The following is a 742-nucleotide window of genomic DNA, read 5'->3' on the forward strand; positions in this document are numbered from 1 at the left end:
TTCAAAGGACCAATGGATATCAATAATCAAAAACTCGAATAATGATATTAAGACTTTCTAAAACATTTCACCATGAGAGAAAACACGGTTTAGTCACCACTGAAGCATCCAAAAGCAGGGTCGAGATAGCTCCATCCATAATTCCTACTGTAGATGGTATAGGACGTAGTTCCATTTGGAGACATCAGTCCTTCATTACAAGTATAAGTCACAACATCTCCTACCCAGAACGGTGGATCTGGACTTCTCATTACAGATCCGGGTGGAGGAGGTGGTGGATTGTTTGGGTTCACTGTGTGTGAGAGAAAATGTAAATTAGTTATCTGTGAAGGAAACGGAGCTGGAATACTTTTTAAGGGAGTTTAAACCAAACTTGTATAGGTATCCCTAAAACTTGTTAACGTTTTCCAATATTATTGACGTATCAGTCTGTACCGGTTCACTTCTCCCAAATAAAATTCAGATCATAATCAGTAATTGCGGGTGCTTACTACCTATGTGGGGTGCCTTATACCCAGATATGAATAATAGATAGTGAATTAATATTATTTGTGTGATATCAATGCTCAGATTACAGTTTACAGACAGTAAGTTCATAACTTACGCGTCCGGCAAACCAAAATGTCTGGATCAATAGTAGTCCAGTTGCCATCCTCTCGACATGTAACCGTGTGAGAGTTATTGAGGTCCTTGAAAACACGATTCGATAGGCAGGATATCTCCACCTGTGTTCGTAAATGTA

General features: G+C 39.1%; 1 protein-coding gene across 1 annotated transcript in view; it reads right to left on the bottom strand.

Moving 5' to 3' along the window:
* LOC119587329 (complement factor H-related protein 4-like) overlaps positions 1-742 on the bottom strand; it is a 5,620-nt gene that overhangs the window by 3,208 nt on the left and 1,670 nt on the right. Inside the window, exons 4-5 of the mRNA XM_037936077.1 lie at positions 605-725; positions 98-292 (exon numbers count right to left, since the gene is read on the bottom strand). Coding sequence (XP_037792005.1) covers positions 98-292; positions 605-725 — 316 coding nt within the window. The remainder of the gene's footprint in view (positions 1-97; positions 293-604; positions 726-742) is intronic.

This window comes from Penaeus monodon, chromosome 22, assembly GCF_015228065.2.
Source record: "Penaeus monodon isolate SGIC_2016 chromosome 22, NSTDA_Pmon_1, whole genome shotgun sequence".
Taxonomy (NCBI): Eukaryota; Metazoa; Arthropoda; class Malacostraca; order Decapoda; family Penaeidae; genus Penaeus; species Penaeus monodon.